Source organism: Meriones unguiculatus, chromosome 4, assembly GCF_030254825.1.
Source record: "Meriones unguiculatus strain TT.TT164.6M chromosome 4, Bangor_MerUng_6.1, whole genome shotgun sequence".
In the NCBI taxonomy this organism is placed as follows: Eukaryota; Metazoa; Chordata; class Mammalia; order Rodentia; family Muridae; genus Meriones; species Meriones unguiculatus.
In genome coordinates, this window is record NC_083352.1 from 91223168 (window position 1) to 91241376 (window position 18209).

The 18209-nt window shown below is 53.2% G+C and overlaps 1 protein-coding gene across 2 annotated transcripts in view; it reads right to left on the reverse strand.

Moving 5' to 3' along the window:
- The window catches only part of Rbm19 (RNA binding motif protein 19), an 84715-nt gene that overhangs the window by 47020 nt on the left and 19486 nt on the right, over positions 1 to 18209 (reverse strand). For both annotated transcript variants that reach the window (XM_021633205.2, XM_021633204.2), the window contains exons 17-21: positions 14288 to 14460; positions 14046 to 14106; positions 13039 to 13118; positions 11179 to 11234; positions 10496 to 10612 (exon numbers count right to left, since the gene is read on the reverse strand). In XM_021633205.2, coding sequence (XP_021488880.2) covers positions 10496 to 10612; positions 11179 to 11234; positions 13039 to 13118; positions 14046 to 14106; positions 14288 to 14460 — 487 coding nt within the window. The remainder of the gene's footprint in view (positions 1 to 10495; positions 10613 to 11178; positions 11235 to 13038; positions 13119 to 14045; positions 14107 to 14287; positions 14461 to 18209) is intronic.

Sequence of the window (18209 nt, forward strand, 5' to 3'; positions counted from 1 at the left end):
GGGAGGCAGGAGGCACACCAGACACCAAGGAAATTTAGAAAGGCAGCGGTGGGAAGGAATCTAGGAAGCCACGTGCCCTCTGGCTGTAGCACAGCACCGGGCATTGCTGTGTACTCCAGGCACGGTTCCTAGACTCCTTTGTACACAGCACCCCACATGCCCTCAGAACACCAGTGAGCTCTAATGGAATCCCTCAGACCTTTCCCCTAGTCTGCAGCAGCACTGTACCCCCATCATAGCTGACCTAGGCTCCTTCCCAACACTGAGCACCCACAGAGCAGACACAGGCTCACTGTGGCACTCAAGGTTCCTGGGTCCAGTTTGAGAACTGTGATACCAGTACCAGGGTACCACAGTACTTGGACTGTCATGCTGAGTGCTGGTGAGGACTGGCTGTCGTTCCACAGGGGTGAACCTCTGGGAGGCAGAGACCCACATGACTTCTCTGAAGGGGACTGGCTGCAGAGCCAAGACTCAGCAACCCTGCTCCAGTGCACCCCAGGACAGCCCTGGATGGTTGTGTGGGTCGGACACTACACAGTTCTTGAGGTGGCCACTCCCACAGCACTGAGCTCATGGCCCCACAGTGCCAGCTTTAATGGATGCTGCCCCCTCTCTGAGCCACCTATCCTGTGACTTCTGCACTGAGGCTCTTGGAGCTCCCCCACAAATGGCACCCCCCCACCATACTCCACTGCCAGCCACCAGCCTGATAATGACATGCCATGAAGTGCCAGAGGCACCATCGGCCAGTGACCAGTGTTAATTGGGAAACTGCACCAAAATTAGAGGCTACACAACCACCAATGAGGCTGACAGGGGAAAAGATCTGCAGGCTTAAGTGGGCCCAACAAGTACGTGGTACTGAACATTGGGACTAAGGTTAAGGGCCGGTCTTCTGCAACGATTCTTTAATCAAAGCTGCTGCCTAGAAAGACCATAGCTAAACAAAAGGCCAGCCAGGACAGTCCTTGTCCCTCTGGGAGCTGACTACCCTGAGATGTACTGGTGAGGGCCTGCCTGCCCCCCCATACAGGCCAGGAGAGTCCTGTTCACTTGAAAGCTCTGTGACATGGGCGGGGTCTGAAGACACTCTGGGGACATCTCCCAAGCTCGTTGGCTCCCACTGCCTTCTGTACCCAGGATGCTAGGAGATAGATAGGTAGAGCCCTGCACTGGTTCCAACAATCAAGCTGCAAGCAAGACCAAACAGAGTGCAGGCTTGTGACAGGGCGCCCCACTTCAGTCTAGGCTCTTTGTCTTCCCTGCATATAGCAAAAGGCTGCCTGCAACAGTAAGGAGAATACATGCCAGTGCTGGCTTTATGAGGAGGGTTCCCCAAAAGCAAGAAACTGTGCTCTGTCATCCAGGCAGGCGGACACACCCTTGTAGCAGAGGAACACCACATCGCCACTGCAAACTGTGGCTGCTCATGTATCAATGCTGCTGTTCCTGCAGTCACAGCAGACATTACTAATCAATTGCAATGCCACGTTCTGCAAAGCCCAAGCAGCCTCCCCACCCCCAATTACAGAATGCTAGGCAGGCACAACCAATAGGTTTTGCTGCCTTGGAGAGCATAAACTCTGCCATGCCTGAAACAACTGCCTGTGCAGTGCAGGCCCAGAGAGGTCAAGCAGCAGCTGAGTTCAGCCTTGTCGGTGGTGTCCTGCTGACGTAGAAAACCTCATTAGCTCCTCCCAAGCTCATAGCCAACTTCTGATGTCTGAGAAAAGACACACCAGATTGCCCCCAGACTCTCCTCTTAGCAAGGGGCTGGGCCTGGTGGAGCAGCAAGAGGAACCAGGAGCTTACTAGGAGAGGCCCATTTATAACTATGGTTATGCACCTACACTTCAGACCCAATCCTATGTTGAAGGAGGGAGGCTTGGTACTTCCAACATTCCAGGGTGCCAGGTTCATATCAACTATCTTAGATTTAAGTACTAAAGATTACACAGCATATAGAAATCGGGGTGACTTCTCTCTCCCTGCTTGTCTCCCACTGGTTGTTGATGGATGAAGCAGATTTACTCCTGATCAAAGACCAGAGTGGCAGTGACTGACTGGGGCCTGGTCCTTCTTGGGTCACAGATGACTGCTGCATGACTCAGTAGCTTCTCAGGTCTTCCCAACAGCTGCCGTAGATGCCACCTGCTTACTCCTGCGACCAGCAGCTCACTACTGCCATCTGTCACGGTATGGGGTATTGATCTTCCAGTTGAAATCTGAAGTCATTTACAGATTTACATGTGGCTAGCCTTGAACATTTTATGCAAGGATGCACCCTGTTCTGCTGTGGGGCTTTCAGACTGCAAGCCTCAGTTACCCAGGGAGGTAGAGAAATGAAGGGGACCCCAGGTACAGACTGCTTTAGGCACAGTAGGGACAGTGGTCAAGAGGCCCTGTCCATTGTGCCCTATCCCACGGCGATAGGGATCATGAGCATAACAAATGTTAACCTCACAGCTAATGCCCACGGATCCACCAGGAGCGCCCACCAGGATCCCAAACCTATGCCAATACTGGATAGAATAATCAAACAGCACAGCTCTGGACTGTGGCCCTGGCCGAGGTTCTTTTTGATGCATATGAAAGCCAGGGTGTGTGTGGAGAGATTGAGGGGCACTGCCAACCTCATGGGCTCCACTCCAGGTGCAACAGACCATCCTGCTGGCCACACGGTGCCTCAGTTACTGTCCTAGTTTCCCCCTGTCCTGACCCTCACCGAAGCCATGTGTATGCCCTAAAGTGGCCAGCAATCCACATCCAGAGCTGATAGCTGCTTCAAGCCACAGGAACCTGAGATGTAGGGGATACAAAAGCCCCTTGTAGCCTCCTTTGGGGAGGCTGTACTTCCCCCGAAAGGGCCTTAAACAACCTTAGCCAATAAGATCCAGAGACCCGCTGAAGAGCAGAGAGCTCCATGGTCTAATGTGTGGTAACCATCACCCCAGACATTCTGGAAGGTCTGCATGGATGGGCCAGGCTAGAGGGGCAGCTGGCAGGGTAGCACCATCAGCCAGACAGGCTTACTCAACAGTGAGGACGAGGAGAAGCCTCTACCTCAGCCAGGCACAGCAATGGGTTCCAGAGGGACTGTGCCCACACAGAAAGTTTCATAGGAGGACAGGGGGAGGAGACAGAGACCCCAGGGAAGGAGGCGATTGAGCGTCAGCTATGTGTGAGTGCCCCAGGGAAGGAGGCGACCAAGCGACAGCTAGGCGTGATTGAGCTGCCACAGGACCGGAGAGATGTTGTGGTCCTGTTACCTGGGATGTGGTTCCAGAGTACACAGAATGACAAAGCCAATTAGAAAGTTAATAAGAGAAGTTAGTTTAAAGATCAGACAGCTGGGGCTGGGGGGACATTCAGTGGCTAAGAGAGCTTGCTGCTCTTCCAGAGGATGGGGTTCAGTCCCCAGCACCCACATGGCAGCTCTTATAACCATCTGTAACTCCAGCTCCAGGAGACCCAGCAGCTTTTCTGTCTTTGTGGGCAAAGGCCCCCCCCAAGACACATATGCATGCATGTATATAAATAAATATATATATCCATATATAAAAATCAGACAACTACAATAGAAAATCATGGGAAACTGAGCAGGGGTCCGCAAATGAGGTCGGGCAGAGAAGGTGGGCGAGTCACGTGTGCGCCGGCTAGATGTGGGGCATGTGTTGGGGTGCAAATGCTCGCGCCCTGGCATTGAGCACGCGCTGGAGAGAGCTACTCTGTTTAGTGGTGGCACCCAAAAGCCAGGAAGCACGCGCCCCGTGAGCAATACACACAATAACCAAGACCTACAAAAGGCTGCACTGCCCTGCAGTGAGGTGCACCACAGCACTGCCCACGCACGGCTGCACTGCCCCGAAGTGAGACCCAGCACAGCACTGCCCCACGCACGGCTGCACTGCCCCGAAGTGAGACCCAGCACAGCACTGGCCCACGCACGGCTGCACTGCCCCGAAGTGAGACCCAGCACAGCACTGGCCCACGCACGGCTGCTCTGCCCTGCCGTGAGACCCAGCACAGCACTGGCCCACGCACGGCTGTACTGCCCCGAAGTGAGACCCAGCACGGCACTGTCTCCTGACACAGTAAGACACAGCATCAAACAAGCAAGCAAGCGATGGCTCACCTAGCCAGCATGGGAACCTCACCGGATGCACACAGCATGCTGTAAAGGGCAGTGGGGGGGGAGGGCTCTCGCTGGGTGGCAGCAGGACCAGGAACCATGTGGAGCTGGCCGTGTCTTGTGTGGGCACTGGCTAAGGTGTGGATGTACAGGCACGAAAGCTTGTGGTCCGCATACACCTCTGCACCTGGTCACCTCTGTCAACCTTCAGCAGGTCGCTGGATCACATGTCTGCCTTCAGAAACCTTTGCTGGCCACCCTGAGATCTAAACATGTTCATCCAGAACCCATGATCCTATTCTGATATGCGATCTCTACAGATCTGAGACAAACAGACGGAGCCATGGGGCCGGCGGCGGGGGCGCCCATGTCAGGAGGAGCATACAGACACACACTAGGAGGTGCAGATCGGTGCAGGAGGGTCTGGCTGTGAGGCAGGGAACACCACTAGTCCAGGGTGGTATCTTTCCAGACAGCCAGGGGAACCCGAAACCCCCTCCCCTCATCACACCAGCTCTGTGCAGAGCAGTTGATGCTTCTAGAAAATACTGCCAGGAACCAGGAGCTGACACAGCAGAAACCCCATCTTGGGCAGGGGAGGGAGGCCACTGGCTGCCCTCTTCCTTCCCTCTACTGTCACGGTGCCTATGAGAAGAAATGAGCCGACAGGGACAGACTGAGCTGTCCAGTAAGTCAACACAACAGGTGTGCCAGGCACAGGAGACCCAGGCGTGTAATTAAGGGCTCCGGACACCTGTTGTGAATTGCCCATTCACACCCTAGCAGGTGGCTCACACCTCTGAGGAGGAAATAGCAGGGGAAAAAAAATTAGCTGTGTTCTATCTGGAGCCAGGCCAATCTGAGAGGCAGTGGACATCCCTGCCCTTCGGGGACAGTCCCAGGAAGACGGTGGGCTCTAGAGTGAGAGCTAACTACACCACAGAGCTGTGTGACCCTAGGCAAACTGCTAACCCTCTCTGTGCCTCCCAAGCTTCGTCTTCATCAGCATTCTAGAGTAAGGGTGTGCCCAGTAGGGCTGTGCACAGTAGGGCTGCACACTCTGTGAGCATTTTCTAAGTACCCACCGGGACACTAGGCTCCCGTGCACACTGTGTGACTACAGTGACATCTGACCTTACAGTCTAGATGGGGTCAAAGGGGAGCTGCAGGCAGGTTGGGAGAAAGTGGGAGAAGCGAACAGACCAGGTGGAAGGGATCCAGTGAAGGGTGAGCGAGCCAAAGGGCTCAACCCACACAGCCGTAACCGCAGAGATCTGGCACTGGGCACTCTGGATTTCCAATTCCCTGATGAGACTAGGGTACACAGAGGGTGGGTAGCATGTCCCAGTCACACAGCTAGGGATGGTGGCTCTAGGCTAGGAGCCCTTTATCTTGCTGCCTTGACGACTGTGACATCATGTTTGACGATTCTAAGATTCACTGTGTGTGTGGCCACTCAGAGGAGAAGCTGGGAGGAAGAGAGGGAAGAAGGAGGGGGAGCCAGGGCGGGCTGTAGGGTCTCAAATCTGGCAGAAGCGCAACCCATGCCTGTGGGTGGGGGTGAGGTGAGCAAGGGGCTGGCCAGAGAGCTTCTCTGGTGAGTGCCATGTAAACCAAGTGGCAGTTCGAAGAGTTGTGTGGGGCCATATCTGACCTATAGTTTATCAATGGTATCTTAGGCTGTGGTGAGCCCGGTGACAATGACACTCTGTAATAGCCAGGTCTTAGGAAGAACCACAGGCCTCAGGAGCTCAAGGAACACAGACCCTGCCTCTGTGTGTGTGTGTGGCGGGGCCTCCATGTCAAAACCGAGGGCAGAGGGACTTGTCTGGGGCTGATAGGGAGTCAACAGTGCAGCCTTCCTACAGAACATCCACCTGGGCTCTGCAGTGACTGGCTGGTGACTAGGAAAAGCCCTCAGGCCCTCAGGCTGTCCAGGCCGTCAAGGCCCTCAAGACTTGAGCTCCATATCTTTAAGATGTCCCGTTAGTCCCAGTCTTAGCATCAGTGTGCTGTCTTTGAAGATACCTGATCCTTTCAGGAAGGAAGCACATAGCTTGCAGGCCCAGGGACAGCTCTAGTGAACACCTCTCAGGGCACAAACATGGGGAGAAGCTCAGTAAGTTCTCACACAGATGGCCTCCTGTGCCCATGACTAGGAGGGCAACGGGCAGAGAGCGGAAGCAAACCCAGACAGGACAGGAAAAGGATGGCTTTCATCCTCTTGGAGAAGAGGATGGACACTTCTGAGCAGAAACTGCCCAGGGAATATGTGGAGGCCTGGCAGAGGCTGTGCATTCTCCCTGCCCTCTGCCTAGGCCTTCTCTTCTGCCTTAGACCCCTGATACTAGTCTTCCTAAGTTTCAGGCCAAACAGGGCTTTGTGAAGTCCAATGCGGCCCAAGGGGAGTCTCAGGTTCCACTCTCAGGTCTGTAACCCTGTTGGGCATGCTGCTATCTCCACCCTGAAGTGAGGAAGGCTGGGGCCTTAAGATGATGCAATCACTTAGGAGAAAAGAACTGTTGGGAAGTGTAATCTGACCACCAGACTGAGAATGACACCACTTTCCCTCCTGTCTTTCTGTCCATCCTCCCCCAGGCTATGCCCTTTGCTGTCAGAGTAGGGAGGTAGCAGGAGCCAAGTTGTGGTTCTTCTCCTATGAATGAGGAAACTGAGGCTGGCCGACCGTCAAAATTCTCTGGCTCCAAACACCCTTATCTTCCTGCCACACACCTGGGAGGTCCCTGAGCCCTGTGAAAACCACACACCAGGTTTCACAATGGACACCAAACCAGGTGTGGAGCCTTGTGTGACTCTCCAGGCCATGTGCCCATGGGGCCAGCCCTGCAAAACCTCCTTCCTGGGAAGAGAGACTCTTGCTTTCCTAAAACCAGGGACTCTAGGCAAGGCTGCCCAAGGAAGACAATGGGGTACTTGGAGCTTTTGCCTGTCGTTGCAGTTGTGAGGCCTGAGCTGCAGTGTGCACACACAGGCTGGAGCATCCCTTCTGGTCCTTCTACAGGGCAGAGGGACCTGGGTAGGTGAGTCCTTCAGGCATCCTTGTGGGCTGATGAGGCAGAGGGAATGGCAGTGTGGAAGGCACATACCCAGGGAAGGGAAGAGACAACGAGAAAAGTTACAGACCTTCAGGATTCTGCACCTCAGGTAAAGACCCAGCTCTGCGTAGAGCCAGATCCTGGGTTCAGATCTTGCTCCTACTGTCAGGTGATGCTGAACCCCAGTCATCCCAACTGTGACTGCTGCCTCTGGGAAACCTCAAGGAACCTGAGAGCCCCTGGGAAAGCCACTTGGAGGAGGAAAGGGCATGACAGCCAGAGGCACTGAACCAGCAAGTGGTTTGGATCTGGGCTGGGGAGCAGTTTCTTCCTGAGAGACGGAGGCTTTTAGAACAATGGCAGACTGAAGCAATGGGATCCTGGGAACTTGAATGGTTCAGCCCCAGTGCCTGGTGCCCCACAACACTGAGTATCATTCCATGTCATGACACAGCACAGCTATTAGATGCACATGACAGGCATCAGCATAGTTATTATATGACGGGACACTGAGGCCCACAGCAGGTATACCAGAGAGAGCTATCACTGTCCCTACTGTTGGCTCAAATCACTACTGATGAGGCTCCTGCAGGCACAGAGCCCCACAGTATCTCCTGTGAAGGTACTGAGAACCAGTAGAATCTAGGGGGCAGTGGGGCCTCCAGAAAAGGGTCAGTAAATGCTGTCCTGCCCCAGCAGGTGGTGTTAAGACCTGTCACACAGGCCCAGCGTTCTCACGTGCCTCTTCCCTGGCCTCTGCAGGCAGTGGCAGAACAGCAGAGGCTCCTGACACAGCTGCATCTAGCATAGTACCTCATATAAACCACACAATCACCACAGTGTCCCCACCAGGACAACCTGGGGTGACAAGTACTTCTAAAACTGGGAGGGCAACAGACTGGCATGACCAAACTCTGGTCAGAGCCCTGAAAGCAACATGCCTGCTCAGATGTGCAGTCTTGGGTAGGCTGTGCCCCCAGTTCCCTTTGGGCAGAGCAGAAGCCCTCCCGTGCCTAGGACTGCAAGCTCCAAGCAGATCCAGAATGGCCACCACCAGGCACAGAGCCCAGCACACAGGGACATACACACCTGGAATGTGGGTTGTGAGTTTGGTCAGATCTACCAGGAAAAGCTCCCCAATCCTGCCTGACATAGTAGGTCAACCAGTTCTCCGAAACCCTGAAACCTTCCCTTAGTCAGTGACCTTTTGCTGGCCTGTGGGTGGCTTTGTCTAGAATCAGGCCTGAGGCCCTGGCCTGGGAAGGCTCACAGTGACCCCTGCCGTCCACCACTGCAATCAGCCTCATTTCTCCATCCGCTAGGAGGCTAACAAAAGCAAGGCAGCGCCTGCCTGTCCGGGAGGAGAGGTTCCAGCTTCAGGGTTTCTGACCGCTTAGTCAGAACAATGGCGGAGGGGAAGAGACACCACATGTAAGCACATTCAGCAGACACTAATTCCCTGTCTACTAAAAAGAATATAATACACAGATCAAACAAAGCACCTTCTCTTGCCTTGCAGTCTTTTGTTTCCCCGGATAAATGTCATCCCCAATACGCTGTGGAACCAAGTGACACTGTCATCTTCCAGGGATGTGGTTCCCGATCAACACGCACGGTTCTTAGCAACTCCTTTTGATGTGGCAGCTGTGAGATTGGACCTTTTTTTTTTTCCTTTTTTTTTTTTTTTTTTAAGAAGCAGAGCCACAGTAGGCAAGCATGGAGCCGGCACTCTCACTCGCCTTTTGGCTGATGTGCCGGATGTAGATACGTGAAAAATGTCCCCTTGCCCCCGACTGTGACCCATCTCACCAGGCACCACAGCTTAGGCATCACAGGGGATGATATGTGGCGTCAGCTGGGCTGATGGTGCCTGTGAATGCCCCCACCCCAGGGAATGGGGAAGAACATGGAGAGAAGGGAAGGGTTTGAAGCTGATTCCCCCAAACAGTGTCCTGCCTCTTAACCTCACAGCGAGAGTAAAGACACAAGTCTCACGAAGATAATTCCCTCTCCAACTTAGCACTCATCACGTAGCCATTGTCTGTCTTGCAAGACACCGTTGGGTCACTACCAGAGACATCACCTGAGAAAGTGACAAGCAGCCGGGTGCTGCTGACGTAGCTCTTCCCTGGGCCTCTCTCTGTAGGCAGTGGCAGAGGAGAGAGGGGGCTCAAGCCCTGAAGTACTCTAAGACTCCAGCTGAGCCTCTGCAATTGGCATGGAGGGGTGAGTGAGCTCACACACTGGCTGTGAGAGCACATGCCTTGGGGTGCCTTCAAACCCAGCACCCTCTTCTCATGGGATCACAGAAATGTCTCCTTCAACTTGGGGCTTTGGGCAGAGCCATCTATGCAGCTCTCCAAACCAAAAACCCTCTGCTGTGAAGGTACGTGGCAGCCAGCCTGTGTGGTTAGCTTTTAAAGAGTCCACAAGTCCTTCTGGGATCCCCTATAAGAGTTCAGCTTGATGGGGGGGGGGGGAAGGGTGATGGAAAGATGGCTCAGTGGGTAAGAGCACTGACAGTTCTTCAAGAGAACCTGGGTTCATTCCTAGCAGCTCACGAGCATCTGAAAACTCCAGTTCCAGGGGATTTCACGCCCTCCTCTGGCCTCTGAGGGCACTGAATGCACATAATATACAAGTGGAAGTAAAACTCTCATACGCATAAAATGAAAACATTGGAAAAAAAAGAACTCCAACTGACGGATCTTTCAAACCACGAGCAGAGTGAGCCTGGCTAAATCTAGGCTCCAGCACATCACCACGGCCTGCAGCTCTGCCTCTGTCCCAGCCAGTCTGTCTTTGACCATTACCTGCCTGGCCCCCAAGCTGAGGTTGACTCCTGTGCTAACAGACCACGGCCTGTGTTCTGTTGGTAGGATATCCACTGTCCTCCCCAAATGGCTTTTCAAAGAGGGCAGCTGACATCAGCAGTCTTAATCCTATCAGGACATTAGGATCCTCTGGGGAGCCGAGGTGAAGGTCCCAGTGTCTGGGCCCCACCCTGAAGGGATGACCCTCCTAGAGCATACACAGTAAATGCCACAGGGGAACCACAGGCTGTAGCCACCTGTCCCTCCTGATACGTGGTGACAGCCTTGGGGTACCAGTGCACACACCCAGCTGTCCTCCTGCCTGAGAGGAACGGCTAGGGCACTCCTGTACTACAGTCCCTGAGAATAAAGGAGACAGACCAAGGGCAGTTTGAAAAGCCCCATTGTGAGCTGCAGTGCCATGGTCAGGACCTGGGTGGCCTCCCAGCCTCCAAGGGGCACTGTGCCCACTGCCCAGTGCGGGGACCCACCTGAAAAGCTCCCGGATCTCCCTCTGGTTGGCCTGGAAGGGGATATTCCGCACCAAGATTTTGGAGGTCGTCTGCTTCTTGGGTGCTTGTTTTTTCCGAGTGGGTGTTAAGGCAGGCCTGGGGTGGGGTTGATGAAACAGCAGGTTATTTGAGGTGTCAACTGTTCGTGCCTAGACCACTCCTGTCACCTTCCCACACAAAACATCTCCCTGTCATTTCAAGTGGCCTGCAGAAGGGGCTGTGATGAAAGCAGACGATGTCAGCCTGTCCTCCACTCAGGGTGACAAGGACTGGAGTTACCTTCTCCCCTGAGCTGCTGTAGCTCCCTGATCAATGCAGCCCGCTGCTACTGTCTTGTAACAAGGACCACGAGAAGGAACCTTACGAGGGAGGGCCTCCTGCATTTTGGGCCAGCACTTTGCCCCTGAGCTACACTCCCAGGCCCATCTGCTCCTTTTATTATAAAGACATGTCTAAGCTCTGTACCCAGAGGATGGACAAGGGCTGGTCCGATTGGGCAGAGAAGTTTGTATCGAAGTTGGCATGTGTAACCTTAATTGGGAAGAACCCCAAATGGGTGAGGAATTGGCATTTAAGAACGAGACTCCAGAACAATCAGCACCAAGGTCAGATGAAGAGAGCTGCCACCCATTCAAGGCCAGAGGAGCCACCTGGGGACTCACTTAGTGGCTCGTTCGGAGATCCGTACTTCCAGTTTATGGCCGTCGACGACGTGACCCTAGAACACAAAATAACCGGGCCTGGTCACTAACCCATCCTTGCCCTTCTCCAGCACCTCGTCCTTGGTCTGAGGACACGAACGGCCTGTCCCAGGCAGAGGGGTTGGTGGGAGCCAAGGACAGAAACGGCTTTAACACAGAACAGTTCCCTGAGCCAAGCAGCAGGTGGCCAGAGAGAGCCAGTCTCCCATGTCCTCCTGACCTCTTGTCCACCCAGAGAGCCATTTCTACCATTAGCAGCATTCTCAGGGAAAGAAGCCTGCAGATCTAGCTTGCAGACAGCTCACTCTAGCTTGCAGGCCCTTTATGGACCGTTCTAGCTCACTAGAGACATGCATGAGCTAGGCTCTAACTGCAGTCCCCAGCTGCAAAGCTGGTGCATTAGCAAAATGACCCCTGGAAATCCCTCAGATATCCCAGGAAATACAGCACATGGGGATTTGGACGCGCGATCCCTGGCAGTGATGTGTACACACGTTCGCGCATAGAACAGCACATGGCACGCATGCAAATGCTGGGCTAACAACTCTTGAGAAATATGGACCAGTGTTTGCAGACTTGAATTTGAGTCAAATGAAGGCACGGGGGTCCAGGAACGAAGCAGGATTTCTAGTAAACAAAGGACAAAAACCTCACAGGGCACATGCTATGCCCTCTGCCCTGCCTGGCCTGAGATGACTGTTGATGTGCAGAGCTCTAGCTATCTTTATTGTTTTTGAGACAGGCTCTACTGTATAGCTCAGGCTAGCCTACAGCCTGCTAATGTAGACTGGGCTGGTCTGGAACTCAGAGGTCCTCCTGAGTGCTAGGATCAAAGGTGTGTACCACCACTCCTGGCCTTGTGGTTGTCTTCTTGAGCAAGATTCAGGTCCCTTGAGGGCTGCCACAGGCTCAGTCCCACTGTTGAGGAGCACAATCTGCCTCTTTGCCTAGACACTTCTCAGCCCCTCTCCCAACTTTCTCATTGGTCCAAGCTAAGGTGATGTCTTGTGAGGGGCATAGGGGTTCCCCATTTATCTCCAGACTATCCATGGTCCTCATAGCAGCTCTGGAAAGTGTCCTAAAGCTCAAGCCAGAGCCACGGTCTTTTACCAAGTTAAAGCCCAATGCTCATTCTCTAAAGGACCCATAAGAAGGTCTCAGCTTCTACACCTCTCTCCTCACCTCCTTCCTAGAACCTTACCCCAATCATGCCCACCACACTGGTCTCTCTCTGCTTCCCAAATGTACAAAGTTCACTCCTGCCTCATCCCTGCCATTGGCCTCTGCATTTGCCATCCCACCTCCCAGAGCTCTGAGATTTCTCTGTCATGGCAGGTGCTAGCTTACCTGCTACCTCCTGAAGGAAGCTTTTTGTGTTTTCTGAAGTATCCTCCCCGTCCCTCCAGGGGAGGCATTATTGTCATGGAGCACCTGTGGCTGTGTGCCCTTGCACATCTGTGCAGGTCTGCAGCTGGTCTTTCCCAGCAGAGAGAGGAGTGAGCCTAGTTCACAGTCATGGTCCGATAGACTATCCAATAGACAGACGCATCTCCACGTGCTGTATTTCCTGGGATATCTGAGGATTTCCAGGGGTCATTTTGCTAATGCTCCAGCTTTGCGTCTAGGGACTGCAGTTAGAGCCTAGCTTACTCATGGCTCGGGTGGGTTAGAGTGGTTCATAAAAAGCCTTCGAACTAGAGCAAACATGTTTGGAATCATGGTAAAAAAATGAATAAACAAAGTTACCACGGACGGGTGAGAAAGGCCCTTAATCTGTCTTGGGCCATGGCCTCACCATGATGGCCCAGAACCCCAGCTTACCTGGAGCTGCTTGAGGGCTTTCTGGGCCTGCTCCGGCTTCTTGTATTCCACAAACCCAAACCCCATTGAAAGTAGCACTCCTGAGAGAAAGAAGGAGAAGGCGGGGGGTGGAGCTTAGACCAGCCCACCTGTGAAGACTCCATGGATGGACGCCCACTTAATTTCTCTTCCCTTCTCACACTGCTCTTCCTTCAAAACAAGACCCCAGCTCGTGCTCAGAGATGTAGGACCAGGCATTAAGGTAAATCACCAATGGGGCTACAGGGCTGCTACCTGGGGCCTCTAGGCTATTAACTAGCAGATAACTGACACTATGATCAACCTAATCAGATTCTGCTTTTCAAAGGGAGTGAGCAGTAACAGGGGTGACGACGGCTGCCACAAGCAGGATCCTGGGACCCGCCTGAGGAACAACAAGTAGAACATCATGGCTATCCATTATTACTCAGCAGCATGCTGGGCCAGGCCATGTGGTGTCCCCACCAATCCTGCCTAGCCAGAGGGACTCCGAATGGGGATGGCCTGGCCCTGCCCATCCCTTGTGAAGCCAGGAGGATAGCTAGGACTCTGGAGAATCCCTGGGTCCAAAGAAAGACATGAGGCATATGTGCCCACTGGCCAGGGAGACGCAAGATTAATGAATCGGTAGAATGTTCTAGAACTTGTTCCTCTGGGTATTTCCCTTGGAAGACAGGAGGGAAAGCCTAAGGCCAGCTATTTCTTGGCATGCCTGGGAAAGTTCCAGAACATGGGGGTAAAGGGAGAAAACAGGCTTCTGCTCCACACTGCTGCCCCTGTGGAACTGTTTCAAAGCCGCTCACTGTTAGGGAAAGTTCAAGAGAGAGAAGAGCCCAGTGTGTCAGCTGGGTATGCCAAGGAGTAGGAGGCCTGAGGCAGGCCAGGTACCAGTTTAGGCAGGAGGTGGTGACACTTGGCCTTGGTGAGGATCCCGTCTCCCTCCCTCACACCTTCAAGAAGCGCTCCTGCTGAGCCACAGGAACAAATACCTGCTTTATTCTTCTTCTTGGAGATCATGCAGCTCTTTACAGCTCCCACTCTGGAAAACACCTGCAAAAGACAGGTGCCTGTCACTGGGCTGCTTTTTGAACAGAAGTCCAAAGCTACTCCCTTACATGAGGACCCATCCCTAAGTGTATGAGGAGGCCCAAGAGTTACAGGTAGGGAAGACACGATGCTATCATCAGGCCACAGCCTGAGGGGTCCCTTCCCTGTCTCCAGTCTCACTCACTTCCTTCAGTGTCTCCTCTGTGGTGCTGAAGTTGAGGTTCTTAATAAACAAAGTGCATCCTGGGACACTTTCTTCTTCCTCCTCCTCTTCCTCTTCCTCCTCTTCCATCTTGCCCGTGGAGGCTTCTGCTCCTTCCTCAGAAGCCTTTTCACCTTCTGGGTCGGGTGCTGGCCCTATCAACAAACAAACCAGTGTGTTACATGAAGTCACTGCAAAGCCCAAAAACCTACTAGATTAAAGGGCTCCTGCAGGCACTGGGGTTCTTTAGCAGAGGGAGGTGAGGAGAAGGGAAGGGAGAAAGGGAGGAAGAGACAGGGAAGAAGTAGAGAGAGAGGGAGGAAGAAAGGGAGAGAAGGGGAGAGAGGGAGACAGACAGGGAGGGAAAGAGAGAGGTGTAAGAAAGGCAGGCAGACACAGATGACCTACTGTTGGTGCCATTTGAGAGAGGGTAGAATACTGAACACAGATCAAAACTGTGAGTGTTAAACAGGCCCAGGCTGCACTAACTTAACTTTAAATTACTACATGAATTATTCTCTTTAATCATTAACCTAAGCAAAATGTTATTTTTCCTCAAAAACAAAACAACCAAACAAACAAATCCAGGGTATTTGATGAACTTCAACTAAAATCCAATTTGAAATTTCTCAAAATTGGTGGTGGTGAAACAGCTCATTCTCAATAACCCTGGACCCAAGGGATTGGGCTTGATATGCACTGCTGTCAAGAGATTCCAGCAAGGGAAATGCTTGCCCTGGTGGACAGAAACCAGAAAGGTCCTCAGATAGGCCCAAGTGACACCTGCTGTTTCCCGGGTCTGGCTTCTCTGTGTGAGTGGGACTTCTTTCCATCTCCCCAACCTTCTGAAAGCCTCAAACTAGTTATAACTGAGTGCCAACCCCATAATTCCACCCCATAAGCTCAATGGAAATGCCGAAGTGACATCAGTGACTTGGTTACCTCTCTGACACTACGAGAAATACAGCTGTGCCCTCAGCTCTTTGGGGCCTAGCCCAGAATCCACACTCACCTGGGAGACAAACAAGTATGTCTCACAGCGATGCTACCCCAGCACAACTGCTGGTACTTATGGATCAAAATGGAGGAAAAGTGTGACTCATGACAGGGAGCAGGGACGTCAGGTCCTGGGGAAGATTCAGAAGCAGCATGGCCTTCCACAGGATGATAGTCCCAGCCACTAGCTCACCTTGGCCTCAGGCAAGGAGGCTGGTGACATCGTTGACACATGTGACCTTGATGAGGTGCCACACCACAAACCATGAGAGCCCACAGAACATTCTGGAGGTTTCTGCATCTGTTCTGAACTCTAAATCTCAGGCTGCCTCAGGTTGGTGCAAGGGTTTGTCAGAGCCAGAAAAGACCTTTTCACAGAGGAGAGTGAGAGGGAAGATGGTGGCTCAGCAGGTGTGCGGGCTGCTAGAGTGGGTGTCCCTTCTCAGAATTGGCCGATCTCTGACACTTGAAGGGATCACTTCAGTGTGGTCAGAAAAGTGGAGTTTTCAAGAAGAGGAAAATGTAGCTGTTTTTAAAAGTTGGTTTATCAATTCTTACAACTTAAGTTAGTAGCACTTGGCTTTCATCCTCAGCTGGGGCCAGTGAAGAAACCATTTTGCTTGCCTCACGCACTATGCCCTGGCCTATGCAACACTGCTGACCCTGCCCTCCTCCTGTCCCCAGTCTGGACTCAGCCAGCCCTAAGCAGCATCCAGGGAACAGAAGCCTGTCAGCCCCTGCTCTGGGCCGCACAGAGCATGTTCAGATGGTAGCAGGGAGGTGTCTCTCAGCTTTAGCAAAGGACTGAGCTGAGAGAGGCTGTGGTCAGTGTCTAAGATGGGCAGGTTTCTCCTTAGCAGGCCAGCTGCTCCTAGTCCCAGCCTCAGGAGGTAGGGGACTTTTAAGAATGGCTGGCACCTATTCCTCGGTGTGAAGCTGGTCTGGCCAGAACAGCCCCAGTAGCCTCCCCAACTTCCGATGAGCTAACCTACACCCTCCCTCAACATCAGGAAGAACACCACCCCCACTAAAGGTGCAAGACAAGCTTTGGTGAGGCAGGCCTTCCTCCCACAGCCCGGCTACCAGCCTCCCTACACTCATTTTGGCACTGTGGATCCAAAGGAGGGGGGAAAACTGAAGGCACAGAGCTATGACACTTGTGCAGGCCACACTGGTTCTGCTGCGAACTGGCTGTGCCAGGGCCAGTGGCTGAACCCTTCCTTCTGCAGTATGGGTATGGTGGTTTGAGAGAAAATGGACTCCATACGCCCATAAGGAGGGGCACTATTAGGAGGTGCAGCCTTGTTGGGGTAGGTGTGGCCTTGCTGGAAGAAGTGTGTCACTGTTGGGGCGGGCTTGGAGGTCTCCTATGCTCAGCAAGGCCGTGTGACACACGGTCTTCTGCTGCTGCCTGCAGATCAAGATGCAGAACTCTTAGCTCCTTCCCCAGCTGCCTGCACACCGCCATGTTTCCTGCCATGATGATAATGGACAAAACTCTGAAACTGTAAGCCAGCCGCAATGAAATGTTTTCCTTTATAAGAGTCTTCACAGCAATAAAACCCCAATGAAGACAACGGCGTTTAATGAGACCAAGCGCGGTGTGCAGGCACGTTACACACATACATACATACACACCCACTCTGTTCATCTCAGAATCTCCACCAGGTCACAGCACTAGCATTTTCCCTGAGGGTTCTTCTTGCCTACCGTGTTACAAAGGACTCAACTAGTCTCTATTACTTTCCTCTAATTTCCTCTTTTCAGATCCCTGGCCTCACTGTGAAATCACCTTCCCTCCTAGCTCTTGTCTGTGTGTCTCAAATAAGAGGGGAGCTTACCAGGTGTGAACTGGGCCTGGGTGCACACTGCCTGGTGGGCCCTTCTGGAGCTGCTGAAGGAAGACCTGTGAATCCCTAACCCTAGAGGTGAGACAGTACAAGGCAGGGAGTGCAGGCCCCATCCCCTCTCCTTGGGGTTCTGGGAAGGCCTGCCTACACCATATATCCAGGAGACCTAGTCCCAGCCACCTTATATACCTAATCACTAGCTCTGCTGGGGCCTTCATTTGGGTCCAAGGGAGGGCTGGAGGTGGCTAAGTGCCACGGAGACAAAGACAAGGTCTTTTCTTACAAAGTGTTTCTGCTTTAGCCCCAAGTGGGGAGACAAAAGAGACTAGAAACTGGGTACCATAAAGTCCAAATGGATGACAAGAAAAGCAAGAACCACCAGGGAGAAGGGAAGGAGTTAGAAAGGTGGAGGGCTGGGCAAGGGCCAGGGCTGAGGTGAGGAGCTGGATGCCAGGTGGGCCACAGGGACCGGGAGGAGCACAGAAAAACCACTTCTGCACCAGTCGGTACAATGACAGCCAGTCATGGATGGCCACAGGGGGCGTCATTATAATCAGGCTGTAGGATTCCCCTGCCCCTCCCCACTCCAGGCTCCTGTGAGGCCTACAGCGACAGCCTGTTATCAGCAGCAGGCAGCTTTGTGGGACCTCCCCTGACTCACAGCCTTTTATCTGGAGGTGAGGGTCTTGGTTGTGGGGAGATAAAACACGCTGTTCCTGTCCCTGGGGACCCATGCAGGGAACAGAAGCTCACTGTAGAAAAGCCTGCCCATCCCCCTCCTTGCTTGTGAAATCCTAGTCTGCGTCCCCAGCGCTCTAGGTCCTCACCCTACAGGGAGGGGAGAGCTGTCGGTACCTCAGGAACAATATGCAGTGGGCAGGAGATGAGGCGGCACAGGATGAAACTCAGAGGAGTGGCAACTATGTAGTCAAAGAGGGACGAAAGAGCCATAGGAGGCCAAGATGCCTCTGGAAAATGGCAGTTAAGGATGATGCCACTTGGCTACCAGCCTGTGGGTGACAACAGTAGCCTTGGGCACCCTGGTGGCTACCACCCAT